This window comes from Cyanistes caeruleus, chromosome 3 (assembly GCF_971803275.1).
Source record: "Cyanistes caeruleus chromosome 3, bCyaCae1.hap1.1, whole genome shotgun sequence".
Lineage (NCBI taxonomy): Eukaryota > Metazoa > Chordata > Aves > Passeriformes > Paridae > Cyanistes > Cyanistes caeruleus.
This window is the reverse complement of record NC_141703.1, coordinates 81,410,685-81,438,373: the sequence shown is the minus strand read 5'-3', so window position 1 is coordinate 81,438,373 and position 27,689 is coordinate 81,410,685. Positions and strand designations below refer to the sequence as shown.

The window sequence follows — 27,689 nt, the reverse complement described above, 5'->3', positions numbered from 1 at the left end:
GTTCTATCTCCAGCAGACAAGGGTAATTTGTTTCCTTTACTGAACAGCCTCCTACAGTTTTAAAGATATCACATCTCTGCTCAGTCTCCTCTGATTATCAGTTGGTATGATTTAGAAGTTTACAATATTCCAGGACACAAAGCATCGTATTTGGGCCAGGGGACCAGGCTACATCCCCGCTCCAGGAAGAGGTTGCAACAACTAACACAACACGGCCAGCAGCCACACACACCACTCTATGGACTGACACCACCCTGAGCCATTGCATTTCTGCTCCAATGGACTGTCTCTAATTAAACAGCATTTTTAAGTCTGATGTCTAGAACAGGGCAAGCTCACAACTGCAGCTCCAACTTAATAGAAGAATCAAAGCATTACTCACACCTCAAAAGCTGCATGAGGCCTGGGTGTCAACATGGCACGAAGTTTTTGCAGCCAACATCTCCTGCACTGCTGATTATTTCCACTTACTAAAAGGGGGAATTTTAACTCCCAAGTATTCCCACTGCAAGAGTAACATGCTAGGATTAACATGGTTGAGTTTTAGTGCTTCCATTTTGCTCCCAGCAAGTTAATGCAAACAATGTAATATGTAAATATTACATTAAATGTAAATAACACATATATGTGTTAAAAATACACATTATAACTAGTAAAGTGAATAAAATATTAAATGCATACTGAAACACAGAACTTTATTTCCAATCCCACAAACCAGGCTCACAGACCCATCACTGAAAGGAAGAGACTCACACTCAAATATATGCTTAGTTTTATTTATAACATTTAAGAAATATTAACATCTCAGGATATCTGGTTTACCATCTAAGTCCAGTCATAAGCAACAAAAAAAAGAAAATGTTAACCATGTTTCAAATGAACATTCTTACATTCATTCCCCCCTGTAAAGAAACTTCAGCTTTATTAAATGTGTTTGACTAATGTAAAAAAAAAAAAAAAAAATCATTAAAAATGCCTGAAATACCAGGCATCCTGGTTTGTTAACTTTTGTTGGCACTTATGTTCACCACAATCAAGCACTCCAGTTGGTTTCTTAAATTTTCCCCTTCTACCCAGAACTGATATTTTGTGAGTTTTTCTGTGGATTTTTTTATTATTTTGTTGTTGTAATTGTTTTTTTAAACATTTGGATATGTAAGTTTGTTCAAATAACTTTAAAAAGACAAGGAATCTAGGCCTGTCCGAGAAGCTCCTTCCCTTGAAAACCCACCTATGGGATAACTGAAGGAAGAGACTTGCTTTCACTTTTCTGAATCTTATTAAGCAAAAATTCATTTTAATTAAACTGAAAAAAGTACATAAACACTGTCTTTATTTGATGGTGTGCATAAACATTACACTCCATATATAGCAAAAATATCTTTTATTTATAATTTACATTTCAACAAGTGAAAATTTTACATTTTTACATATACCATTAAATTTTCACGCATCTACAGAACTTTCACACAATGACACCTGAAACTGTGCAGGCAATAAGAAATTTCAAATACAAAAATGTATTTATTAACCAAACAGTAGTTGAGGCCCTGCCTCAGTTGGACATTTTTATTCATATAAAAAGTATTTGCCTTCCAGAATTAACACAGCAGCTCTTCTGTAAAAAAAAAAAAAAAAAAAATCATACCGCAGTTTATTTAAACAGACTCCTCAGGTTCTGTTTTGATTTCTGTAGATGCAGGTGTGCTCTCTTCTGCACAGGCAGGAGGGGTGTCATCAGGTTCTTCTTTGATTTTAGGTGAGTCACAGGACTCTTCTGTTTCTTGTTTAACAATGTCCAACATTATATTTAGTGGATTTTCTGAAGGAGTCTTGCTGGGAGATGGTGTGCAATCAAATGATGATGTCTGCAAAGTCGAAGTCACGTAGCATTACCACACTAAAATAACCATTTTTAGCCTCTTTTTGCGTTTTTTCAAAATGCAAATATGTTGATGGTGAGGCACTCAAAATCCAAACTTCTACTTCGTCAAACTTTTAAGGAAACGAATTCCTTTTTTTAATAGCATTACTTTTTTCCCCAATTCCTTTGAGAAGTACCACCAAGCAGTGATGAAATGCTTAACACTTTACCATGAACTGTTCCCTGCTATCTGCCCTCTGGACAACTGTAGCTCCCAAAACATTAAAAATATCACACACACCAATACCGATCTACTCCATTGTTACAAATTCCTAAGACTACATGTTACTCCACAAGAAATCCATCAAACCATGGCTTTGCTTTATAGCACACAAGCTGTCATGGTACATCACAACCAGAAATGCATCTCAGCTAATTCTGTATTATAAACTTGCCATGCCCAAAGCCTCCAAATGTTAGGCAAATGGGCAGCACATTCTGAACACATCTGCTCCCTGCAAAGTCAAGATCAAGCAAACAAACTGAAAGCAAAATGCTTCCAAAAATATCAACAATCTACTTACATTCTGGTAATCTTCATAACAAGATGGATGGTAAATCTAAAAAAAAAAAATCGTTATACATTTAGATATGTAAAAATAAATTATAGCAGGATCACGAACTAAACAGTGTCTATTACACATTATCACAAAATTAATCTAGAGAAACTATGGTCTGAGCAGGCTAAGTATGGTGTCAATTATACCTGAGACAAGATTTTGTGATGTTTATTTAGGAAACGTTATCATACAGAAGGCTGATAAAGTGCTGGGAATTACAGAAGCCTTGTGAGTGCTGGGAATTATCTGTGCACAGCTGCATCCAGAATCAATTGAATCCATACCTACACCCATACACAGACATGCATTTTTCTTTAAGCACTGCAGTGTAAGGGAGGGCTAGTGAGCCCACAGCAATTACACCAGGATTTCAGGCACTTCTGAAGGCAGAGATATTTATGTATTTGGAAGCCAGGAAAACTACAACAAGAATTCTTCAAGAGGAAAGGAGCACTTGCCACCTCCTCCTGGGTATTTTTTTCTGCAATTCTTCAGGTGTTAATTAATTAACATGTAAATAAAATCAATTACCTTTTCATCTACCCTGATGGCATTCTTCAGGTGCCACTCTTCCTCTTCCTCATCCCAATACTGTTCAAATTGTTCTTGGCAAATTTCACAGCTCTGAAGTTATTGGAATAAAAGAGATAAATGTTGTTATTGCAATTTGCTGAACACATGAAATTAAAGAACCCAGGAGTCAAATAAGGTTCTTTTAAATTAAGTATATTAAGCCTAGAACGTGATCTTTTTTCCACGCTTTAAAAATCACTTTAATAATTAGTAAACCTTAATTAAAAATTGAGTATGGCTTGCAGCCAGAGAAAGGATCACCCTCTGGGCCCTGAATACTCTTTGTCACTTGAGAAAGGAAAGCTTTGGCCCCCTTTAGCTAGTAAATCTGCAAAGCATTTTGTAACAGTGTGATGCTGTCTTATTGCCATGTAAGACAATCCATTACAGTGATTTAGCTAGTTTTATTTATGGCATTATCTTAATTCTTCCCCTTTAGCCTGCAATTTCAAGTCAAGGCAGAACTTTTAGAAGAAGTACTAATGTTTCTAGTACTTTTGTGAAAAAATATCAACACAGAGAACAAAGCACAAAAGGTGCTTTTTAAAATTAAAAAAAAAAGGCCTTTCTGGTTTCATAGCTCGTTTCTTAGAGACTTAGCACATAAAACTAAACTGTAATTCTAACAACTTTTGTATTTGATTATTACACCAGTTCATCAACCAAAACACAGCTCTACTGGTTACTTTTGGTATTTCTAACGCCTATCTGCTACCAAAAAAGAAAATTTTGTTTGGAAGCACCAAAACTCAGTATGCCCTGTAGCTACCTGGATGGCAAATATCCATTCAAAGGACAAATTGCTTACTCTATTTTCTCTGCTTAAATATTCAGCAAATTAACAGACTTTGCCCATTTAAATTTTGCTAAAACCACAGAATGCCAATGGGTGTAATTTTTTTTTAACTACGGATGGTTTATACTACTCCTGCCCCTGGGAAGCAACCATTACACACACAAATACACGACCTACGGAGGGGCTGCACAAAGGCCCAAGCACAATATTCCAGTCTACATTTAGTAACAAGAATACAGTACAAGCCCTTGAAAAACCAGATTCTTGCTATCTGTGCTGATAACTAGATTCTTGTTATCTGGCAAGCTGAAACTTACCTCGACCGCACCAGCTGGCCCAGCTGGGACACTCTGAAACTCCTTCTCTTTCGCAGCTTCCTGCGTCTTCAACACAACCTCTTCATGAGCTTTTTCAAAGAACTGGCTTTTAGCACGCTCCTCTAGATCTGCTATTTCTTCAAATTCAATCCAGTCCTAAGGAAAGTTTTCATTCTTACTCACACATTCCAAAGCATTGCATTTAATAGATCTTTGTTAAAACTGAAATATTTCCCACATGCAGCATTAACACAGTGTTCCCTTTCTCACAAAAATTTTTTCCAAAAAAATCACTGTCCTTCAAATTCCATTCTCAGTGGAACGAAAACAGTGCAATAAGCAGCTTTGAACTGTTTATTGTTCATCACACAATTGCCCTTTGTATTCTGAGAGGCATTAGCGGACTACTTGAAGTATCCAATACATCACTGTTTATCACAGCCAACTCCTGTGATGATGCAGATTTCAGCCACAAACATACAGCACATGCAGGAGTAAAACACAGAATCCAGCCTGTAATTTATCCACACAAATACTGCATTACTTACTGTTAAACTGTAGTACCATCTCCTGTGTGTAATTTTTCTGCTAACATCTTTTTCTGTCCGGTTCTGGCGATAATGCCAATCTAAATGATCTGCATAAACATCTGTCTGTGAAGTAGTGAATCTCATTCCACAGGAGTAACACTGAATTCCAGTGTACAGCCGATTTATAACACTATCGTAACGCCTACAAAAAAAGAGATTAAAAAAAAAAAATCTTAACACTTCTTTAAAAAGACAGTAAAAAGTTTCTCAGTAAATTGCTTCATTTGCCTACAATAGTAGGGGAAAAGCATGACTCTGCTCCAAGTTAAAAGTACACAATATGACATTTCATCCTGATTTTCACAGCACAATCAACTTAAACTTTCAAAAAAAAATGGACTCTTATTAACAATTCATGGGAAACATTTTAGTGTTGTGTCTCATTCCTATTAGCTTTTCTCACCTAATAATGCACAAACAGCAATGCCTTCATTTAGCCCAGCTTTACAAAGTACTACCAAAGTGGTAAAATTAAAATCATAGAATGATTTGGATTGGAATGGATTTTAAAAGACCATCTAGCTCCAACCCCCCCTGCCATGGGTAGGGACACCTTCCACCACGTTGCTCAGGGCCCCATCCAATCTGACCATGAACACTTCCAGGGGTGGGACATCCACAGCTTCTCCAGGCAACCTATATCAGTGCCTCATCACCCTCTCAGCAAACTATTTCTTCCTATTATCTACAGTACATCTGTTCTTCAGCATAAGGCAATTTGCCCTTGTCCTATCACGGCCTTGTGAAAAGCTCCTCTCCAGCTTTTCTTTTTGTCCCCTTTAGGTACTGGAAGACTACAATAAGGATTCCCTGAACCCCTCTCCAGACTGAACCAGCCAAACTCTCAGCCTGTCTCCACAGCAGAGGTGCTCCAGCTTTCTTCTCATCTTTATGGCCTCCTCTGAATCACTGCTAACCAAGGAGGACCATGTCCTCCTTGTGTTGGGGCCCCAGAGCAGCACTGCAGGTGGGGCATCACCAAAGCAGAGGGGGAGAATCACCTTCCTTGACCTCCTTGTCACAGAGCTTTTGATGCACCCCAGGTCTGGGCTTCACTGCCTATCACAACCTTAGTGCTTAAGTAACAACACACATCTGTGTATAAAGCAAAGTTTTCCCATGTTCATTTTCCATCTTTTTCCTTTCTCAACTTAAAAATGCTGACATCAAACAATGCAGGTTTAACCTCCTCTGAATCAAAAAGTGACAGATAATATTTTAAAAGCTTTTAACTGACTTGGACGAATTATCTAGCTATTGACACATTGTTATTCCTACTGTAAGCCCATTCTAATATACGCACTGTCTAAGTTCTTCAACTATGAAGTTAGTGAGGTCTGGAACATTTTGATCTTCATTCTGATCATCATCTTCTTCTTCAGCAGTTGGCTGGGCCGATGCTTCGTTTGCTTCTAGAAACCATGAAGATATTATTTTATCATAAATTCATCATCAGAAAGGAACTACATGCTCCTAAAAGTTTGGTTTTTTCTAACATTATTAAGACAATCTGACTATGGTCAAACACAAGTGTGTAACAGCTAAATCAGTCATCTTGTGACACCATTAAATAAAAATAAAAGAAAATAAGCCATCATTTCAATTAAGGAAAACAGTATTTCACCTCAGTGTTTGGCATTAAAATTCAGTCTTCATAGATACAGAAATATTTCAGAAGATGAGAAGACCCTGATTATAATCAAGAACAAGTTATGAAAGCACAGCAACAAAGACAAAACTTACTACTCTGGACAGCTAGTGTAAATTAAACAAGATACTAAGAATTTACACACACATGTAATAAATTCCTTTCCAAAAATAGTTCCGTTTAAAGAAACCATACTGGAGTTTACAAAGGTTTCTATACTCAGATTTACACTTGAGATGAGGATAAACTAGATAGTTAGAATATAATAAATCTACATACGTGCTGAAGCGGAATCAGTTTTAGACAATTTGAGTATCCCTGTTTTCAGCAGTTTAGCAAACAATTCATTCACATCAACCTGTCCAAGGTGGTTATCGGGATATGAATGGGAAAGGGCTCCTTGGGAAGAACACAAACATTCAAAAGTTACCATCAGAAATCAACTTCACTTTAATCTATGTAACATCACAATTTTCCTGTTGCCTCCTCCCATTTCTTTCATTTTTTGTTAGACATTATTTACCAACTCTCTGCTTTATCTAGTATTTGGCTATTTTTTTCCCTTGCAACAGGAAATCTTTGTAGCAAGATTTTCCCTTCCTTCATTAAGTACTCTGAAGTGCTACCTAAGCTGGTTGCCCATACACAGATCTCCAGTGGATAGTGGATCTTGAAATGCAGTCCTAGATTGTCCTAGATTCATCCATAGATATTTTACCACACTCCATCTACTTCATCATCTAGTTTAACCTTTTATGATGTCTTTGAAGTGTTTCACTACTAAGCACTCATACACTGGAAAAGTCAGCACACCCCAGCACAGCATACTAGACCTACAGACTGATGCCTTCCAGAAAAACATATCAAAACTACTTTTTTTTTTCAGCACAACATTATACCCAAACCGAATGATTAATGGAAACTAACAAAAGCCTCCAGTGTTTGAGAAAAGCTCCTTAAGAGATAAAGGTGCTACAGACACATCTACAGCCACCTCACTGAGGAGGCTTCCCTTAATCCACACAGACCCAGGACATTAGAAAAAACTTAATTTTTGTGGCCACCACCAAACGAACAATCTGAAAGAAATAAAAGGAATTCTACTGTTACACACCTGCAGGGTTCTGGACAAAATTTCCAGGATTTGGCAAATACTGCTGACCTTGACCATAAGGTCCTGGTTGAGCGGACATGAGAGAAACCTGTGAAAGTAAACATTTAAGTATTCTTTGTATAATAATGTGATTATAAACTCACTTTTCATGTTTTATTATTAACTTGTAGATCGTTCTCAATAATTTCACATATACTGAACTCCTTCCAGGAATGAACCATGTTAGTTTGGTATTGTAAAGGACCACAAATAACTATATGATCTTTCCCTCATTTTTATTTTCCACTAGGAAAATTCAGAACACATCCTCGTTTTCCCTAATATTAAAAAACAAACAAAACCCCACCACACCTTGAACACTTTTCCTTCTACTTAACAATCACATTTTCCAAACACAGTACTTCCTTTTAAATTGCTCATGTTCACCAAAACAGAGCTCCTCAAGAAATTAAATGAATCCGTAAATCTCTATTAATAAATGTCACAATTAATTCCTATCAAGAACTGAACCAGCATTCACTACAGCCCCACATCTTGAAAGCAAGACTTTTCAGCACGTTAGCTACAGTAAGCCATAGGTAGAAAAACAGTCCTTATAACACACTTGTAATAAAAATGTGTGGTTTTCTTCCCTAACTGGCTGATTTCTGGGTTTACAAACTGTTTAGGATTTTATCCCACTAGAGGTCTGCAGGACATATTACCTGCTTTTGTACAAGCAGTTAACTTTTCACATTCTCTTTTTATCCCCCAAAATGAAAAATGCTTTTAAAAACAATTTTTTTAAAAAAAGCAAGTAATTAAATCAGTTTCACAACTGTAAACTATCATTCCCTCCTTTTGAAGAGAGCATTTCCAAGAGGCAACAGCATAGACAACTGAAGTGACAAAGCAAGATGGTGCCAAAAGAATTTTAAGAGACAACAATACAGTTGAGGAAGAAAGTTCAACTGTGTCCCTATCTTCCTAAACTCCCCCAAGCTATCGGTATCTCTTTACGGGTTTGTAACCAGTACTAACAGCTGCAAGAAGGCAACTATTATTTTGGTCCAGTCTAATTTCACACCTCTTAGGAAAATTAATCATGTATCTTTCACTTTCATTATCTTCCATGGTTAATACAAAATTCACTTCTGAAATTTAATGAAAGTACCAAAGGCTTACAATTGTTCAAATGTTCAAATGTTGAAAATAATGATTTTAAAGACATATTCTGAACTATGAAGCGATCAAAAAGATCCACTATTTTGTCTAATACTTAAAAAAAAAATTCTTGAAACACAGCAATGCATGTCCTACTTAAATTATCTACTGACTTTTTCAGTTTGAAACTGACTTTCAACCTGCCAACTCTTCAGAAAAATATTCAATTTTTCCAGGAAGAAATCCTGCTAATTCTTTAACAAAAACACTTCTGCAAGCAAAGTATTTGATGCAATCAGCTCTTACCTGATTACCTCCCATCGGCATATTACTGAAATTTCCATATTGAGGACCCTGGAGACCTTTTTCTTCAAAGTAATGTCCAGCTGCTCTCAGTGGGAAGTTCTGGGCTCCTGGGCCACCTGGCCCATTGAAGTTTGGTCCAGGTGAACCATCAAATATATCAGGTCTCTGGAACTGCATTCCATGAGCTGGTCCATTGTAGCCCTGGCCAGGATGTTCAACAAACGGACCACCTTGTCCATATGGTGACATTTCTAGTCTTGAGGCAGGATGGTTAGCTACATTTTCAAAACGTGCACCCTGAAGGCCAAGGGGCAAGTCAAACCTAGAGGCTGGCTGGTGAGGTCCATCAAATCTTTGAGGTATGGCTGTGTCAAATCTTGCTTGTGCCTGTTGACCAGGTGCCAACCTTGGACCAGGCTGTCCATGAATTCCATCAAATCTTTGCAGGAGAGAAAGCTGTCCTGGCTGACCATCAAATCCAGCTCCATGACAGCCATCAAATCTTGGACCAGCCCGACCAAGAGGACCATCAAATCTAAGTCCACCAGCTCCCTGGTGTACTGGTCCATCAATCAACCTAGGACCTAGACCCGGCTGACCACGAGATCCTTCCAATCTCAGTCCACCACCCGATGGTCCATGTGGCCCCTCAAATCTGAGCCCACCACTTGATGGTCCATGTGGCCCCATGGGCTGACCATGTGGCCCCTCAAATCTGAGGCCACCTCCAAGTTGTCCATGGGGCCCCACTGGCTGTAAATGTGGCCCCTCAAACCTGAGGCCACCCCCTGGTTGACCATGAGGCCCCAAGGGTTGACCATGGGGTCCCTCAAACCTGAGACCACCCCCTGGTTGACCCCGAGGCCCCATAGGTTGACCATGAGGCCCCTCAAACCTGAGACCACCTGAAGGCTGACCATGAGGACCCTCAAACCTGAGACCAACTCCAGGGCCTTCAAATCTAGGACCACCTACAGGCTGCCCTGCAGGCCCCTCAAACCGCAAAGGCCCAAGAGGTCCCTCAAACCGCAGCGGACCTCCTCCACCAACCTGACCGGGGGGTCCTTCAAATCTCAGGGCCCCTGCCAGCTGTCCTGGTGGCCCATCAAATCTTAGGGCTCCAGCTCCCCCTGCTCCTGCCAGTGGTCCATCAAACTGAGATGCACCTGTCCCCACCAAAGGCCCCTCAAATCTCATAGCAGCCTGTCCAGCTGGCCCATCAATTCTGGAACTTGAACCAGCAGCAGGACCATCAACAAAAGGACTTCCTTGTCCATCTACCCCAACCCTTGCAGCAGTTGGTCTAGGTGAGCCATCAAATAGAGGTCTGTCTTCCATCAGTGCACTTATCCTCTGCTTTGCTTCAATACCTCCAAATCTTGATCCTGGACTTTCTGGAAATGGTGCTTTCTCTGGATCCTCATACCTAGCTCTTTTGAAACGTTCAGTGAATGGTGACCTTGGTTCCTCTCGAACACCTAAAAAAGCCAGAATAAATCACATAACCACTCGCTAATATATTGTCAATGACTTAACAGATTTAAAACAAACTAAAATCACATACCAGCTTGCCCAAGAAGCTGTCTTTCTTCACGACTATCAAACCTACAAAGTGCATCCCCATCTATTTTTTGGAACTCTGCTGTACTTTTCCCCTGTTGTCTGAGAGCATCTCTAAATTCATCCGATTCTCCCCAGCTGTCATAAGGATCAGAACCTCTTGCTCCTTTAGTAGCACGCTGCTCTTCAAGTCTTCGTCGACTCTCAAGGGGTGAGAGGTTTTCAGCAAAAGGTCTTGTAGTGCCACTTACAGGAGAGTGTCTCCTTGATCTTTCTGCAAATGGTTCTTTTCTGTCAAACTGTACCCCCCGCTTGGCTTTTGTCTGCTCACATTCTATTCCAGAAAGCAATGCATCAGGTATATGATAATCCAAAATATCATCAGGATCCAACAGATCAAGCCTTGACAATGAATGCTGAACTTGTGTCCTTTTTAGCTTAGCTTTATGTTCATAATATGTTAATTCTGCATCCGATAGAAGAGGTTTCTTTTTCAAGCCACATTTTTCCTCTGTAGGGCTATCCCAGACATTACATCTGTGCTTTCCTTCCTGATACTGGAACAGCTGTCGGATCTGATGAGCTACCATGAGAAACTCATCCTGTGTTATTTCACCAGATGTTAAGCGGTCATTAGCCTGTAATATAAAGTTCAAATTTAGACTTCCAAAAAGAGAAGAAAAAAAAGCAATACCTGGGACATTTCTATGAAGACAGATTTATTAGTATTACCTTCTTAAGTAATTCTCTTTTACTTGCAGATGTCAATTCTTTGGGAATCTGTAAATTGGCATCCACACTTAACCGGTGCTGCTGCTTCGGTGCTCGGGGTGAAAGAATTCCTTTTCCAGCAGGCCAGTTTTCCCGATGTCTTTGGTGAGGGGATTTAACAAGTGCTTGGTGTTCATCATTCTGCTGTGAGCTGAGAACAAGAATATATGTAAAATATGGATTATTTCGTTATTCAGGACATAATGGTTCCTACTAGAACTGATCATTGCAAAACATCACTATCACCTTAGAATCTAAGTATGCATCATCTCTGTATTTCAGTAGTAGAAACAAGTAAAATCTATTAATTTTAATGATCTGAACACTGCCTCTCCAAGTCAACTATAATGAAGCCAACAGAATTTCCACTGACTTCACAGAGAAGTTGTTCAAAAGATAGTAACTTACTTTTTACTTTCTTCCCAACCAGATTTCCACCTCTTGCCTGATTTGGATCCCTGCCAGTTTTCTGCGTTTTCCTTTGGATCTGGAGAAGCTTTTGCAGAATGCTGGGTGGCTGTCTCTTGGGGTCTTTCTTCTTGGGCTTTTTTCAATCTCCTTGGATCACGTACCTCTTGTTTAACATTTCTCTTATTAGAATTTCTTTCGTCTCTTGCTGCTTGTGTGCCTTCTTCAACATGAGACTGCTTAGGGCCTATCTGACGTATCTTTCCAATTTTAGGAGTTGATGAAGTGGGAGATAGACTCCGAAGTCTTCTTTTAGGTGATCTCCTCTCTCGTCTTTTTGGAGAATGTGTAGAGGGTGATCTTGCCTTAGGAGAGCGTGACCGTGACCGCTTTCTACTACTTGATCTTCCTTGTTTTCCACCCTGTTTTTCTGACTCCTCTGTCGTCGTGTCTTGTTTCTGAACAGCACCATTAATTACTTTATTTCTGCTCCCCACTGGTCTGTGTTCACATGTCTTATGCTCCTCTTTTTCCTTCTTCTCTGTACTTCTCCTCTTTTCTTTGACCTCCTCGTCCTTCCCCTCCGACTTATCTTGAAGGTGTCTTTTCAGTCTTGGATCCCGCTTACTGATGTCAGAAACCTTAGTGCTTTCACATTCCTGGCTTTTATTGTCTTTAGTATCAGGCAGCTTATTTTTCAAAGGGGATGGTGATTTAGATTTTGCTTTGGACTGTTCAAGTTCTTTCTTCTGGGTTTTTTCACTTGATTTTGATTTTTCTGACTTTGTTGAGTTCTGTTTTTCAGCCTGTGCTGTTTTGTTTCCCTTGGTCTCAGACTGACTGGTCAGACTTGGAGAAAATTCTTTCCTATGAGGTTGATCTTTAGTATGAGAAGAATGTTGACCCATCCTATTAAGCCGAGGATCCCTGTTCACTATTTTGATGTCATGAAGTGGAGGACTTGGGGATGGTTTGATTTTTTCAGATTGCACAGCAGCCTGATGAGGTGGTTTAACTGTCATATGAGGTGTGGGAGACACGTGTTGCTTGGAAGGTGCTGGAACTGAAGCTATACTAGATGATCCCTGCTGAACACTAAGAGATACAGCCTGAAATTGGAAAAAATCCAGCATTAATCTGCATGCCACAACTCCTACCCAGAGGTGCTAATATAGTCTGTCGCGATAACAAAACCGTAATAGCCATGTCTTGAAAGTTATGAGCTTCAGCCTTCTAAATGAAATTGACCCACTAATTGCTAATTACAAGCACTAAAACAATGCAGTACCATTACAAATCAAATTCAGATACCATGCAAGACCAGTATATAAAATAAACATTGTGAAATATGTAACTTTGGCACACATTCCAACTACAGTGCTAGCTTTTCTATATATTCCATGTGCTCTTAGCAACTCAGCTGCCAAGTATCCTGTTTTCACACTTCAGTGCAAAGATGCTTTATTTTGTATTGTCAACTGCCAACACAGCACAACTTCCAACTACTGCCGACCAAGAAAATGACTTTGTTTACAAACAATCAGGCTCCCTTGTTCCTTAGGAACAAACATATTTGAAATAGCCCAGCTCGCTGTCAGCTGCAAGTTAAAGATGAAGATCGCAGTCAGGTATCATTCTGAAGAGAAATTTAAGCCAAACCACAAGATTTTCACTTTTACATTTAAGTCTAATACTTAAGGTTTCAAGATAACAAACACTGTTCAGGAACCCCAGATCACCTTGCATTGCTCTAGTAGTCTTAAAATAGCTACACTTGGCTAACATGAGGAAAAACCAATGTACTGTACTCACCAGTACAGCCAAGTACTCTCCAAAAGAGAAATCCCACCTATAAAAGTTTTATCAACTATCCTACTCACCAACTGTGCTTTAGTCTGTTCCAGCTCCAGCTCAAGTTTTTTTTGCTGAAGTTCTAACAACTGCTTTTGCTTTGCAAGCAATTGCTGCCTTATCAGTTGCTCCTGTGTCAAATTCTTTTGTATTTCAGGAACAGCTGGAGGAGTAGAGGCACCAGAAGTGACAGCAGAGGTAGGTGCATTAGATTCCTCTGGCTAAAAAAAAAATAAATAAAATTTACATTTAAAATCCTAATGAAATCAACTAAATCCATCTCCTTTCAGTGTTATTATGAGCCAGTACCAGGACTTAGTTTGTACAGCAGTTATAAACTGCAACTCTTTTTCCCCACTATGATTTGCCTGCTCTGACAGGTTTAAGGAATTTAATAAAAATTCTTCAATGTTCCAAAACCTAGAATACAATTTGTAAATAAAAAAAACCCCAAACCTTTCAAATATTCTGAATTTGTAAATTTCTCTTACCTGTTTATAAAGGTCAGATACTTCACTCTTAATATTCTAAATTGTCAAAAAGCAGCATACAAACAATGAAAACTACATGTATTACCAGCTGTTCTTACAGAAGGCAGAAAAACTTACCGATTTATTTAAAAACTTAGGATTCACATGGATGCTAGAAGTATTCACATTTGGGGGCAGAGGTTTAATTGGCCAGGCAGGATCTAATGAGTTGACTCTGACATCAAGTGCATATAGTTTCTTCAAAGGAAAAATATCATCCCATGTGGAGCGCAATTTAAATAAACTTTTCCTAGTATTTTCATCCACCTAAAACAATAAAACAATTCTATGGCTTGTTAAGTTAATATAGAACAATTTCTTAAACTTTTCTGCAGAACTTAAGAGTTTATTAATTTCCTATTTCTATCTTGCCATTTAAACATACTGAACTTGCTATACAAAACTTATAAGCAGTGCAGACCACACATGTCTATCAACGGGATCAGTAACAGAAGCTCAAATGTGGAATTGTTGTTTCAAGGCCATTTGAAGATTTTACTGTGTTTTACCACGCTCTGAGAATTTTCTTTCAACTTTTCCATTAGCAAAATTCTCATTTTACTGGCCCAACTTCTGTGGAAAAAAAAATACAGTAACAAAGGTATTGAAAGGCAACAGCCTCTGAGACAATACATTATTCAAGTGCTTGTGCTGGAATATAACAATGACAAACAAATCAAGAAAAAATGAACTCTGAATGGAAAAAAAAAAGGTTTTTTCTCAGCTGTTTAGACACTGAAGGATTTTTCCCAACAAATGCAATAAAATGAGTATTAGCTAAAATGGAGTCAATTATTATTTCTGTTCAGCTGCAGAATTAGACCCATCTATGTACGAGTCACAGATCAAATGTACTTGTAGGACCAGAGGCCCATTTTATCTCTTTACAAACAACTGGATTATCTCATGGCAGCTAAATTAGAATTTTACAAGAAAGCAAAATTTAGTTCATCACATAACTTGAGTGGCTCAATTAAACAAAAAATAAAAATCATTAGAGGACAAAATACATGCAGCTGTCCTAATTTCAAAATCCCAATTCAATCATTAAGTACTGCCCATGTAGATGACTTTTGCTGCCATTTTCAGATGTTACACCTAGACACAGAATATTCTGCACAGTTTGGAGGTTCTTTTTGGGTAAGAGTAGGAGCTTCAATGAAAGTAATTCAATTAGTAACTGGGGTATGCCTCTATAAAATTTTCCATGAGAGGCCTCACTGAAGTTCACTGCAAAAATGTGTGTGAATGACTGAGCAAACAGTTCTGATTTCAAGTGTCTAAAGATACCTTAGTGACCATTTTCTGGTAAAACCAAATCTGTAACAATGCCTGTGCTGCAATTCAACTCATAGTCTAACATGACCAACTAAACTATTGGAAATTATTGACACTTTACACATCTAATTAGTACACGTTAATAGTTCTAATTAGCTTAGTAGCAAGTTAACATATAAAACTCTCAAGATTAGTTATTGTCCAGAGCTTCATTCAGCTGCAACCTTAAACGCAACTCGGTAGAAGAGCATTCACAATTTAACACAAAAAACCAAGGAAATCTATTATCTCTATCTGCTCTATACACTGGAGTTTATGTCTTCTACAGTCATGATAACAACCTGTTCCTTACTTCATCACACACTTTACATCTGAAAACCATATACAAAGCATACTGGGATTTCAGATCCTAGCTGATATGTAATGATAAATACGCAAAAGCTTCATTCATCTCATTCTTATGAAATGCCATTTTCTTCTAACATACAGGAAATCACAGAAGTGATTTCCCCTCTTTTTCTGATCCAACTTAAACCCATTCAAGTCCAGCCTTTCAAAACCTGGACTTTGACAGGATTTTCTCAATAAGGAGTATGCACAACTACTTCACTGGGCTTCAAGATTAAGAGCCAGAATTAAAAGATATGGCAGCAGCTTTCAATGTTGAATGAAATTAAAACATTTATAATACAGTCACACATTTTAAGGTCCTTCCCCAATAGAGTCGCAGCATTTTTTTCAGCTGACAGACCACCAAGAGAGAACCAGGTGTCAGTGCAACTCACTCTTGAGTTTAAGCACTCATTCTGCACAATGTGAATTATGTAAATCAGACAAATCTAACTACAGGAGAGTGAGGCTTGGAAAAATCCACAAGAAACCAATTCTCAGTCTATTCTTGGCATAAGGACTATTAACTATCTTAAAAATAAACCAATGATTCATAATTAATTGGTCTATACATTACAAAAAATCCACCCAGCTAAGCCATCAATAACCAAAATACTGTTAGTAAAAACTTGCTTGGACAGGAAAGCTGCTGATGCTTACACACCAAATTAAGTAATACTTTGCATCTTCCAGCTAACTTACATGCTTGATAACAAAAGGAATAATCTTTCAGAGTACAGATATGGAGATTTAGAAAAACCAATCCATTTGTATAGTTCGCCACACAAGAAAACTCAAACCTGAAAGCACGTACTTATTTTACCAGGAACAAATTTTTGCTTAGAATACAGTACTTTTCTGAAAGTGTATATACCTTTTCAAATACACAAATAAATGTTGCAACTAGGTTTTTAGTAAATGCAGTGAGATACTCTCTTCCCACATTCTTGACAATGGAATCCATTAGGTACATAACGGGTAGCTTCTCTGATGCAGGAGCCTGGAGTAATAAGAAGAAACTGAGAAGTTTAGTACAACAAAAACATACTTTAACCATTTCAAATAAAGGGATTACCAATCCCAGAAATACAGACCTCTCTTTTTGGTTGCCACTATAAATACCAAGGGATTTGTCTTGGGATTTTGGTTTATACAAAAACTTAATCTGAAAAATGGACACTCCGTTCAAAGCATAATGCAGCGGGTCTATCACCAAAAAAAGAAAAAAAAATAAAAAAGAAAAAAAAAATAAAGGAACACCTTAAGTTAATTTGTTTGTGTATCAAAGCTTTGGAAAAAGAGGGGAAAAAAAAAAAAGAGGAAAAAAAGAAGCCCATGAGACAGTATTGCCACTAGTATACTGAGTGTAACCTTTCCCTTGAGGAAGTAACTTAGCAGGAAACCATCGTCAGCACTTCAAGGAACTTCTAAAAATAGTTTATAATTCAAACCTCCTGGATGGATTTTTCTGGATTTCATAGAACACAAATTAGACTTCTGGAAAGCAGCCCAAATCAGTGAACTTCTGTAGCTGTAAATTATATGTTGATTATCACAGTCCTTCGTAAATTACACGTAGAATAGGTTGCAATTATTTCACTGTAATCCAACTGGATATAGCAGAGAGTCCCATTCTCTCTTGGCACTTGCAGATGGCGATGGTTCTGATTTCCAGAGTGCATGCAAAAACACAGTCAGAACAGAGTTCCAAATCCAGTCAAAACTCAGTCATCTGGTCGACTGGTTAAACGCACAGACAAGCTCAGGAACTGCAACCACCATTTTCATAGAAGGTTGTCTTCAAACTCTGGACACAGCTTTGCTACAGGAGGCTTGGTTTTCTGGTTTGTTTGTTTTTGGTTGGGATTTTTTTAAATCCTTTTTCAAAACTCGTACCAAGTTTGTGTGATAGAAGTGTGGTGACCCTGGACCGCTACAGCAACTTCCAATTTACAGAAAGCAGTACTGGACCACTAAAAGCGATTTTAATGCCTGCCAGTAGCTTTCACAAAGCAGAAGGCACAGCAAAGCTCAAAAAAAATCAGCAAGTACACAGACTTGTTGAAGAGGACATGAAAGACAACACAAGCAGTGTGCGTTGACCATGACCCCCTTGGAAGAGCATCCACTTGTAATACTTTAAGCTCCATTCACCATCTGGTAAACTCGGGATAAAAGCAGAGTAACTTCACTCATTGCTCATTTTCTTCACCATTTTAAATTCAATTCCTTCCCCTTTAAGGTGGTTCACAGGGCACCCACTCAACGGTATTTTTACATGGGCAGAGCGCTTCCTCACCCTCTAAAGTGTACTAGTTTACCATGACCTGAAAGTTATTATTGAAGAGGGCAGAACTCCTTGTTAGTTGGGGGCAGAAGGGGGCGGGAGGGTGTCACTGCCTTCGAACATACTGGGAAAAAGCAGAATCAGCCAGGTGATGCATTTTGTACACAGAAAGACAAAAAAACCCAGCTAAGTTAGCTAAAATTAATTGCAGCACATTAGAAGCCAACTTCACACTGTGATGCAATACTGAACTGTAAACAACCCAATGTGCAAGTGTTAGAAAAAAGCATCACTTAAGTCTCAGACATAGAAGACTGTGGATCTGCAGCTGTTTTAAGTATCTGTGGAATACTGGCTTCCTCTGAAGCAGTCTGCACAATGGCACATTAGAAACACTCCAGTTCTGAGTGTCTTCCTTTATAACAAAATGACAGCGCACCATTTCTGACTTTTAGTCAGCTGTGTTAGGGACACAAAGAGCTGTCCTAGAAGTACCTATGCCCAAGAGCTACTCCCCGAGTTAAATTCTTCCATTTCACCAATGCATGAAAGTAGCTCACTGCACTCGGCTAAGCTGTAAGTTTGAGATGCTGGGGAACCATTAGTAGCAAAAGCACTGAATAAAGTTTAACTGTCACTTTCATCATGCATCAGACTGTTAACACCAATCAAACACGCAAACACCACCATCTAGGTAAGGAAGCCGACTTCCAACTATGGAGCACAATTAGCAGCTCAGCAGCGTACCCTGCTTCAAATATAAGCTATTCAGGTGTCACATTTTAAGCAACGCAAACTTAAATATGGTTGGAATAGTTAAGTCTTCTCTTCTGGAAGTGTTTATTATGTCAAGGTATCTAGCTCGTATTTCAATAACCACAAAAGGGAATCCCACACCAGAATTATTTTGTTTTTAGGAGGTCTCTGCAACACCCCAAAGCACGAAAGATGCCCACATGACACTAATCAAAAGGCAGGGAGGCGCCGCATAATCACCAGCACACAGAAGAACACTAACTCTGAGCTCATCAGCATAAATTAAAGACTTCTTTACAAAACTCCCACTGTTCCTTCAAATAACGTAGGAAAGCTATTGTTGGAAATGTGTGGCTCTTTTTTATTAGTTTCCTAAAAGATTTCAAGTTTAAAATAATATCTGGCAGTTGAACCCCAAGTCACAAACTTGTAAAAAAATTTGTTTTATAAAAAAAAAAAAAAGGAACTTTTTATACAAAAAGGGTCTTGGAAACAAATTCTGCACTATACAATGGTAAATAAAAAGACAAATACATATTTCACACTTTTTATTTACAAATTTTATAATACCAGTCACACATTTCAGAACCATTTATTAAATTGTAAAGCAGACCACTCAGGTTTTACACTAAACAAATTGTCTCCAGGCAACACTTTTTAAAAGTGGCTTAGTAAAGGAGATCACTTTCCCAGAAACAACTAAAAACTTGCCTTCAATAAACTACAGTCATCAACAGTAACTAGGCAAAACTAACCAATGATACAGGTTTTAAGACATCTTTAAAAAAAACCCCACACTTCAGGGCAGGTTCTAAATCACCCAGAAATGAAAAAAAAAATTGACAGCATTGTTATTCATCACAAATCATTTTATACACATCCACTGCCCTTTAGGAGATATAATGGTGAGAGCTATTAGATTATGAGGTCACCTCCCCAAGGAATGGCAAAACTCAGCCACTGGCAGCATTTAAAACTAGACTGGAAGAGGTCTGTGGCACACTAAAAAGACATCCTGCATTGATAGAAAGATAGAGTAAGTATCTTAAAAGATGTTTCCCACCCCCATTATTAGATAGTACAATTCTCACCATTATAAACCACGATTAAAGCCAAAGAAAAAAGCCTTTTAACACCTGAGATCAGAGGGAGCAAGGGAAACAACGGGGGAGGGGTGGCTGGCACGAATACGGGGTGGGGGGGGATTGAAAGAAAACCCTTTTCTTCTAAAATGCTCGCTAGAAAGGTGCTGCAAACCCCCATGCATGTACAGCGGCTGACTGATGTCAGCAACTGCCTGGGCTGGGCTCAGAGGGAGCCTCCTCTTTCCCTTTTTATATCATGTGCCTTTCAGACGCCATGTTAGGATCCTACAGGCTGCTGCAGTTTCTACAGGCAGAATTTCTTCTACCACATCCTCAACCAACAAACCTCTCTAGCCAAAATAAATTAAATATGCACACAACACTAGTGCTACTCGGGGCACAGATGACCTAAAATCCAAACAGATTATCCAAAGCCCACGGAATTTTCTCTAACGAGGCAGAGCAAAACAACCCCCCCATCACCACCACACACACTTCTCTAACCGAAGGAGATTATCACCTTTCACCCAGAAACTTTTTTACGATATAAGGGAGCCCCCACGCCTCAATCACTCACAGGGACCGCACTGGGGAAATAGCTTTAACTTATATTTAAAGGTCACTATACTTAGCCCTTCGGTGGCAGACGATTTGCGTTGTGGAAACTTAACCTCATTTTTCTTTTAGACTACTCCCATAGAAAAACCCAACTCTCCACGAGATCTCCCCACTCACGTCCTCTCTATTGATTGCACTGTCCACCTACTGGAGAAATGCCCTAAATTCAAGGGTTTAGTCACCAGATTCGGACATCGAATCCTGGCTGCATGTCGGGGGAAAACCCCGCTCCGAGGGCGAGGAAGTGCAGCTGCCCAGTCACTGCCGGGCCGCCATGTTGTGCCTGCTATTTACGCGGGGCTCGCAGCTCGAGCCACGCTGCCCTCCTCCCTCAGCTCTTCCTGGGGCGAGTCCCAAACCCTCCCCTACTCCCAACAGGGTGGTGTGGGGGCTGCTCCCCTCCCTCGAGTCCCCTGCTCCCTATACGATGGGGGAGGGAAGGGAGGCAGAAGTAGAAGAAACAGCACCCTTAAGCTTCGCGATGGAAGGAGGAGCCCCCGCCCGCCGCCTCGCCCCGCTGCTCCCTGATCCCAGCTGAGACACGCTTCCCTCCTCCGCCTGTTTCCCCCACGGCGACCCCAAACCTCCTATACCCCCGTCCTCCCCCAACTCCATCTGAATCCTGCTCGCTCTGTTCGCCCCCTCATTATCACCACCCCCCCCCAGCATTACTTCCTAGACCCCCTCGCCGCCCCAGCCCAGCCATGCCCACCCCGCCCGAACCTCTCCCCCTCTCTGTCGCCCCATTTCTCGACCCTCGGGCCCTTCTCGTCCCCCGGCTCGGCTGTGTCCCCCTGAAGCGCCTCCGCCGCTGGGCTTCCCCCCGCGCCTGTCCTACGGGCCCCTAGGCCGCCCTACCCCGCTGCCCCGGCCGGTCCCCCCAGCAGTATAGGTAGGAGTAGTAGTCGGTGGAATATAAAAACCTTGGCGATTTGCGCCTCGATCAGGGAGACGATGTCCTTGGCGAAGGGCACGTTCTCCTCGGCCAGGATGGTCAGCATGTTGATGTGCGGCTTGCTGTTGAACGTCAGGTCCTCCAGCGACGACTGGTAGTCGCGGCACGCGTCCTCCCGGGCCTCGCTGCTGCCAGCGCTGCTCTCCGGGGCCGACATGCTGCTCCGACCAGGACCCGACCCACCGACCGACAGCCCCCTCCCCGCGATCCCCCGCCGCCGCCGCCGAGCGATGCCGATGCCGCCCCCCCGCCGCTGCCGCTGGGCTCCTCTACCGCATCCTCCACGCTGCGGCTCCCGCTGGCTGCGCTGCCGGTGCCGCCGCTCCTCGGGCCGCCGCCGGCTCAGTCTCCGCGCTCACAAAATGGCGGCGGCGGGCACGGCTCGCGAACCGCTTCCCGCAGCCGTTGCGTCATGTGAAATTGTGCTCAGGAGAGGGGCCGGCGCCTTGGAGAGCTCCTTTTGTTCGCCGGACGCGCCCTGATTGGTTGGCGTCCCGCCTGCGCGACTCGCCATTGGCTCGTCCCTCAGCATAGCGGCCTCTGATTGGTTGGCACCGCCCTTCCTCACCGCTGACGGGCTCCTGCACCCAAGTCCCGCTCTCGCACGCGCGTCCCGACTCGCCATTGGCCGCGTCTCCCGTCCTGCCCCGCCGCTTCCTCCCGCCTTCCCGCGCTGCCCCGAGCGCTGATTGGTGCTCGGTGCAGCCCCGCCTCCCTCCGGGCCCGCCCCGCCCTCCGCTGGCTCTGCCCCCACAGCCCCCACACAGGAGGGGCGGGAGCGGCCGCTCCCAGGGGCGCTGGGTTTTCCCTGCTGTCTGGGAAGCGACCGGGCGAGGAGCAGTGGCCTTAAGTAAAACCAGAAGTTCCATCTCAGCATGAGGAAGAACTTTCTTTACGTTGAGGGTGCCAGGCTGCGCTGGGAGGTTTGTGGAATCTCCCTGTCTTGGAGACATTCCAAAGCCACCTGGACGCGTTCCTGTGTCACCTGCTCTAAATGATCCTGCCTTGGTGCGGGGGTTGGAATAGGTGGTCTCCAGAGGTCCCTTTCCAACCTGGCAATCCCTTGATTTTGTGAGTCGTTTGCCTCGGCAAGCGCCCCTGCCCTCCCTGTTTCTCTGATGGCATCCTTTAAACCAGTCCCCCTCGCACCAGTGTTTCCAGGTCTACACAGAGCCAGGAGCCGCAGGAGAGAGCTAGGAGTAGTGGGAGCGAGAGAAAAGTAACAAAACCTGCCTTTCCTTGTTTATGAGGTTTGCCCGAAGGTGTCTCCCGGGAGTGAAGTTGCTTGCAAAGCATTTTCAGATGTAGCCGCTCCTTCCCCCCACACTTCATATTCCTTGGTAACTGGAGAACTGTCAGCATTTGAAACCAGGCAAGGGGTGAAAGCTTCATTAAAATACAGTACGTAAAACACATCATGTGGGATCGTGTTTAAAGTGTAAATTATATATATATATATATATGTACATACACACATACATATATTTTGCAAATACAGTAGAAAGATAGTAAAAACGTAAACCTGGAATATTTCTGACAAGAATTGCTCTTGTTGTTTTATGTGGCTAAAAAAATTCGTTTGTGTGTTCGTGTTTGTATGCCCTATATGAAAAACAGAGAAGGAGAGAAGAAGAAATGCAACGGCATCTTCCATTCGCCTGTTGAATTGCGTGTTCGTGTTTGTTCCTGTAAGCCTCAAAACGCTGTACTTTGAACACACCACTTCGCCTTTACAGTGTGTCACCACAAGATAAGAAAAAAAAAAGTTTCCGTCCCTGCCTGACCAAAGCCGGGATCGCAAAACCTTTCCTCAGAGTAAATATTAGCCAGCTGTTTGAAGACACGCTGTCTGTGAAGAATATTAGTGATACACCAGGAATCAACCCATAGCGTATACCCAGTTTATTTAGCAAAAACAGAACGCGCTGTTCTGCTGCTAGGGGAAAAATGTGGGGGTGGGGAAATCTAGCTCCTCCTCCCAAGTACGTGTTTGTAAGTTAGAATGCTCGTTCCTGTTAATTACAGGAGCAAAACCAATAATAGAAACAAAACAGCCTTGATGAGGATACCATGTGGTCCAAGGCCACCCTCAAAAGCAGGTTTGCTGTTCACTAATAAGGAAAATACGGAGCCCGATGAGGTGAAGCAGTGTGCTGCCTCCAGAACGCAGAGTCTTCCTGAGGTCGAGTACACCCAACGTGCCCGAGCAGATCTCATGTTTTAGTGTAGCATTACACAAGTTCGCCTTTCGCAGTCTTCATGTGAAGCCAGTGGTACCTCACCAGGTTGGTAGTGAGAAGTGGATCGTGGGGCCCCCGTGAGCCGAGGAGTCGTGGGAACCCTCCGTGCTCTAAGCGACTTGTGAAACAGCTCATTAAGAGTGGCACAAGAATACCCATTGAGCCTATCGTCGGGCTCTTTAATGAAAAGTTGATCATTATTACGGAATTGTTTATTATTTATGTTACTTATGTTTATTATTGCAGGAATTGTGTGGTACCAGCATTGTGCACAGAGTGTGGGTTTCTCTATGGCTACAAAAGCACACTTCATGTATGTGTTCTTGAGCCTCCTATCAGAAGCATAGCTTTGCTGAAAGCATCACCTAGAAGTGCCTCTGGTGCAGCTGTATTCCACTGCTTCTTATCACAGTTGACATAGCTGTCAGATAAAGTTTGGATATTTGGGTCATTTGAGGGGTTTTTTATAGATGCAGGTATAGGTTTTGCTGGTATAAAACCCTCTAGAAAGCCTCTAACCTAGACCCACACATAGCACGCTTGACTTGAGGATTACCAGCAACTGATGATTAAGGAAGTTTTGATGGTTAGCCATGAAATTAAAGTACTACATAAGAAAACATATCAAGATAAAACACCTTCCAAGAATTTATTACATCCCAGAACATCTACAGTTGAGACTAGTCATACTTGTGTTTATGTGTTTATGTTATGAGATTAATTTTCTTAGGAAGTTTTATAAAATTCCTTTAAACTGTTTTATAGCTATAGAAGGGGGGGCAGTGGGGGAGGGAATCTAGGTACTCAGAAATGTTCTTGCTGGTTTTCATCCTGGAAAAGTGAAAAAAAAAAAAAAAAATTGAAAATACATCCTTTTTGACACGTCTGAAAGAGGAAAACACAGACTCTAGTGAAACAAACACAGTGTTGATTTTTAAATATTGGTTTAATGAGATGTAAATTACCCATCCGTGTATGAGCTGAAGTCCTTTGTTCTGCAGCCAAGATTCTCTTAAGGAAGCAGGCTGTGTTTCTATGTGGGCCTCCCAGAGGGTGAGGGTGCAAAGCTTTATACCCTGCTCAAGCTTCCACAGCAGCTCTGCTGACATCAGTCTCGCTCTCTCCAGCAGCTGATCTCTGGAACAGCCTTGACTAGAAAATTTGCCAATGTAGCTGCAGACCTGGTACACTATCCTAGATACAGGATCCAATTTAAATTGTTTTAATAACTATCTCTTGCTTATATCAGAGCTGAAAGCATGTTGTGCTGTTGAAACCAGACCTGTGGGTTTTTGCCAGCAAAGCTGTATTGACTGGTGAATGTTGTTACATCCTGCTATTGCTAAATCAGCAAAACTTTTAAATATAAACCGGGTCTCTGTTGTCTGCCAGCCAGATTACTCCTTGTCCAGGTTGCATAGGTGTCAGGCAGCTTCCCTCACTTTTATTCACCTTTAGAGTTGTACCTTGGTGACCTCTGTCCAAATAACCACGGGCTTTTTATAACTGGATTATCTCCTGTTTAGAGCTTAGCACCTAGATTGTTCTGAATGTGGAAAGCCTAGTTTTGTTCATAAAGTCAAAATGTAGGAAATGCTGGAATGGCAGATCTATGGAAGCACAAAAAAAATGCAGTTTACTTTTCTGGTGAGTACAAACAAGTTGGAGATGCATCTGGAGATGCAATGCAGTTACAGCTGCATTGGAGATGCAGATGAAGAAACCATCTACTAACATTTCTTTAATTTTCAAAATTCTGGGTATTGTAACTTTATTAATATGTTTTGGGCTTCATATCCTCAAAAATACTTAAGACATGATAAACATATTTAGTAAAATATTGTTTGCTGGGTTGATAGACACAAATAGACACATAGTGAAAAATGTTTAGTGTGTCTAGACAAATGTACCAACCTGTATTGCCTTTCAAAGCTTTTCAAGATAGTCCTGGCAGCTTCTAATCTCTGTAACATTTTCATTGTAATGGGTTCATCTTTACAGGAAGGCAGACAGACCTCAAACAGTAATGAGCCAAGATCAAAGACTAGGGATAGATAGCAAAGAAACTCTTGAATCAATGTATTCCTGTCTTTGTCAATCTATACTAAATACCATGGCAATTAAAAGATCTCTGAAATATTTTGGACAGTATTATCAAACTCAGTATTTGGTATCTGGACATGGCGCTCAAAGATGTGACAGTAAGTCTTGTGAAGCACATATTTATTTATACTGACTTTAACTGTGTGGGCTACCACTAAAAGTCTGACTCCAGGCTTTTTTATCTTGTATTCCTGGTGCTAAAGACTTGCTGCCTTCCCAGGAAAGTTTGTGTAATCTTTAGAAACCCCATGCTGGAGATTGTTACTGGTCCCTGAGTTGACATGCCACCAGCTCACCTTCTGAAATGACATCTTGGTCGGTCTTGAGAGACTGGAGCACTCAAAACTCAGATATATTTTACTCTGGCACATCTGTGTCATCTTCAGCTATCCAGACAGATATTTATTACCATTCTGTGTTAGCTGGGTGACATTTTGCTGGGCAAGGTTCTGGGTTGCTACAGAAACTGTCTCTGCAGATCCATTCAATCAAGCAAGGCTCTAGTGACAAGACTCATGCTTTCAGCAAGAACATTAATAATTCACATTTCTGCTGGCCAGCTCTCTGTGCCTTCCCTACAAACAGGCTGGCAGCTCTAAGGAAAGCAGCTGCAATTAGCTGGAACTACTGTCTAGAGAGTTAAAGGCATGTTTACTAGAGTAGACTATATCTTGGAAATATTTTGCTTCAGAGAGTAATTTTGGTGGGTTTTCTTTTGAGAAGGGCAACCCCAGCAAGCCTCTGTCAACTGTTTTTCAGAAAGATAACAGGAAAGTCTCCTGGTTTAACTAAACCTGCTCCTATCACATGACATCACACTCCCCCAGCTATCCCTCGTGCAGTACAGCCGCCAAGGAGGCAGCTGGCTTTCTCACTGATAGCGCATGCAGTCACGTAACACCATGGAATTAACCTGGAAAGGATTCCCTGGTGTTTCAGATCTGCCTGGCTCTCTCTTCCCATGAGCAGCTGTCAGCACAGATAGGACTGGGTACCCATAGCAGTGAGGGACTCACAATGTTGAGGCTCTGCTTATGCAGGGCACTGCAAGTGCTTGTTAAAACTCGGCATTAATATGGAGAACTGAAATGCTGCTTCCACACACAGATTCAAGAGGATTCCCTCTGTAAACCCTTATCTCTCTGACTTCTTCCATCTATGCAAACTATCTGTCCAGTATTTAATCCATCCCCTTCTCAATCACACTTCTGCTGTTCAGTTCTGAGAGTTCAACTCTTCCTTCTTCTACAACATCCCCTTTTACAACTATTTTCAATGAATGTGGGAAGAATGTCAACAAATAGAGGACAGATGTCAAGTAGTATGGGATAAATGTCAGTAACTATTGGATAGACGGAGTCTACAGCAGTGTTTGGGTGAGCCAATGGCTCGTCCATCTTTCACAAGAAGAATTTGCCCAAGAATTTTGTAAGTTCCATGTAGTTAAACAGTATTTGGGTTGTTTTAGTGTTTAATGTGGCTGCAGCTAGCCTAGCCTCTGCTCAATCATGGGCTATTTTTTTTTTTTTTTTTTTTTTGGTGTTACAGTGTGGTCTGATAAAAAGTCCTTTAACACTTAAGTGTGTGCTGGTTTTGGCAGTAATAGAGTTGATTTTCTCACAGTGGCTGGTATGGGGGTGTGTATGTAGCTGTATATATGTGTGGGGTTGTAGAGACAACAGGTGCAAAGTATGGCAGGTTATGGAAGGTGATTCTTTTTACTTTTCAAATCCTGTTGGGAAAACCATCTGCTCACCAGCCTCTACTCCACATGTGTGTGTGATTGTTCATGCCTTAGTGTCAGACTTTGTGCTGGTCCCCATTGAGTTGCAGTCCTGAAAACGTTGCTCTGATTGTCAAGTTTGTTTTGAAATTGAAACCCATCC

At 41.2% G+C, this 27,689-nt stretch overlaps 1 protein-coding gene across 2 annotated transcripts; it reads right to left on the bottom strand.

The window, feature by feature from the left end:
- Positions 1 to 760: 760 nt before the first annotated feature.
- On the bottom strand, positions 761 to 21,892 carry PCF11 (PCF11 cleavage and polyadenylation factor subunit). Of its 2 annotated transcripts, none has more exons than XM_086882205.1 (16): positions 21,429 to 21,892; positions 16,634 to 16,759; positions 14,170 to 14,358; positions 13,591 to 13,782; positions 11,711 to 12,819; positions 11,264 to 11,453; positions 10,536 to 11,169; positions 8,972 to 10,449; positions 7,523 to 7,610; positions 6,688 to 6,807; positions 6,064 to 6,172; positions 4,719 to 4,902; positions 4,171 to 4,326; positions 3,016 to 3,108; positions 2,449 to 2,484; positions 761 to 1,868 (listed from the first exon to the last, which is right to left on the bottom strand). In XM_086882205.1, the coding sequence occupies exons 1-16, from the start codon at positions 21,615 to 21,617 to the stop codon at positions 1,659 to 1,661; spliced, it is 5,103 nt and encodes a 1,700-aa protein (XP_086738331.1). In that variant the 5' UTR covers positions 21,618 to 21,892; the 3' UTR covers positions 761 to 1,658. The 2 variants fall into 2 exon arrangements, with proteins under 2 accessions (XP_086738331.1, XP_023777176.1); XM_023921408.2 differs by lacking the exon at positions 21,429 to 21,892 and adding an exon at positions 16,854 to 16,965.
- Between the last annotated feature and the right edge of the window lie 5,797 nt (positions 21,893 to 27,689).

What these genes read in the sequence shown, in the direction of transcription:
- PCF11 (XM_086882205.1), bottom strand. Translation starts at nt 21,617, where the DNA reads ATGTCGGCCCCGGAGAGCAGCGCTGGCAGCAGCGAGGCCCGGGAGGAC. An exon ending in GGTTGGGAAGAAAGTAAAAA is followed by an intron (nt 11,454 to 11,710) that starts GTAAGTTACTAT and finishes TCTTGTTCTCAG; the next exon opens with CTCACAGCAGAATGATGAAC. An exon ending in ACAGCTTCTTGGGCAAGCTG is followed by an intron (nt 10,450 to 10,535) that starts GTATGTGATTTT and finishes TGGCTTTTTTAG; the next exon opens with GTGTTCGAGAGGAACCAAGG.